Source organism: Carlito syrichta, unplaced genomic scaffold (genome assembly GCF_000164805.1).
Source record: "Carlito syrichta isolate Samal-C Ts95f unplaced genomic scaffold, Tarsius_syrichta-2.0.1 Scaffold288912, whole genome shotgun sequence".
Taxonomy (NCBI): Eukaryota; Metazoa; Chordata; class Mammalia; order Primates; family Tarsiidae; genus Carlito; species Carlito syrichta.
The window spans coordinates 99,550-101,473 of NW_007233008.1; the positions used below are offsets into that span (position 1 = coordinate 99,550).

General features: G+C 39.6%; 1 protein-coding gene across 1 annotated transcript in view; it reads right to left on the reverse strand.

Annotated features, from left to right (window-relative positions):
- LOC103256088 (unconventional myosin-IXa) overlaps nt 1-1,924 on the reverse strand; it is a 151,020-nt gene that overhangs the window by 67,670 nt on the left and 81,426 nt on the right. The window contains exon 7 of the mRNA XM_021710421.1: nt 980-1,077. Coding sequence (XP_021566096.1) covers nt 980-1,077 — 98 coding nt within the window. The remainder of the gene's footprint in view (nt 1-979; nt 1,078-1,924) is intronic.

Here is a 1,924-nt window from a genome sequence, read left to right on the forward strand (position 1 = left end):
CCAGTCTGGGCGACAGAGTGAGACTCCAACTCAAAAAAAAAAAAAAAAGAAAAAGTTCTACCAATGATAGAAATGATAGAAACACAAGCAACAAGAAAAAAGAACTGATATTCTCCTACTCCAAGCATGAGTTCATCAATCATGAGATTAAAAACTGACAGTACAATTAGATCTGACATATTCATCAACACTACTTCCCCCTTGGAAAACAGTTACAAGTGACTATTTTTTTTTTGGTGAGAGTCAGGGTTGTATTTTTAAGTAATAATAATAATAATAATAATAATAATAAAGACAGAGGCCTAGCATGGTGGCCTATGCCTGTATTCCCAGCACTTTGGGAGACTGAGGCAAGATATGCCTGACCCCAGGGGTTCAAAACCAGCCTGGGCAACATGGCAAGATCTCGTTTCTACAATAAACCAAAAAGATTAGCTGGGCGTGGTGGCGTTTGCCTGTCGTCTGAGCTATCTGGAAGGCTGAGGCAAAAGGATCATCTGAGCCCAGCAGGTTGAGGCTGAGGTAGCCATGAGCGTGCCACACTGCACTCCAGCCTGGGCAACCGAGTGAGACTCCAAATTAAAAAAAAAAACAAACAGTAAGGGAGAGAAATCTTTCTTTCTTTTTTTGAGTTGGAATCTCACTCTGTTGCCCAGGCTGGAGTGTGGTGGCACACTCACTGCCATCCCAGTGTCGATCTGCTGGCTCAGCTCAGACGATCCTTCCGCCTCAGCCTTCCAAGTATCAGGAACTACAGTCACGTGCTATCACACCAGCTAATTTTTTTAGTTATTGTAGAAACGAGATCTCACCAATTTGTCTGGGCTGGTCTCGAACCCGCAGTTTCAGGCAATCCACTCGCCTCAGTCTCCTAAAGTACTGGGATTACTGGCTGAGCTACTAAGCCCGGCCGAAAATCTTTCAAAGACATATCATTTGTTCTCTACCAGGTGTATAAGATTACAATAAACAAACTCACTGTCTTCGTGTCTTGGGAAGAAATCCTACCATTTCCATGGCCAGTTGTAAGCGTTCAAAGTCATGCCTCAAATCTTCTCCCTCCACTGTGAAGCAATCCTGCTTATTAAAAATAAAGAGAAAAAAACAGGATTACCTACTAAAAAATGTGGGCCATTCAGAAACAAAGAATTTAAGATAAGTACTCCTATGTGTAAGTGCAAATTAGACCTGATGGAATATTTAGACATAGCCAAATCTATTAGACTTTGTATATTACTTCAGGCATGCAAACCGAAAACACATACCTACCAAAATATCAGTCACTTACCTTTTTCTCCCTTTCACAATCACCAAGACAAGGATCTCAAAAAGTAACTTACGTAAGCAGTACTTATAAAGTATGCTGATACCAAGTTTGATTTTAAGTAGTTCTAAAGAGTTTGGAAATTCAAAGCATTTAAGTGAGCTCAATTCCACAAGCAAATGTTATTTATTCAACAAATATTTAACGAGTGAATGCATGGGTGGCACTGAATAAAATCCTAGTAACACAAAAGTAAATTTTAGAAGAGGCAGTACTTTAATTAAGAAGTAGAGCCTAGGTTTATGAATATACAGAGGTTTATATTATATCTGTCTTAGATATATAAATAGTTGCTAGTGAAATAATATAGACAACATGATACTCAGGGAAAGAAAGAAGTATATGTGAAAGTATAAAAACATTCAGAAAAAACACACCACATAGATCAGTAAAAATAGTTGTGAATAGCCAGGAAAGGTGACATGCAACTATAGCCCCAGCTACTTGAGAGGCTGAGATGGGAAGACTACTTGAACTCAGGAGTCTGAGACCAGACTGAGTAACACAAACCAACCCCATCGGAAAGTGGGGGGAGGGGGGGTTGTGGAGTACCAGATTCTAAAAAAATACTACTTTTTGGATTGACAGTATCGGGAAACT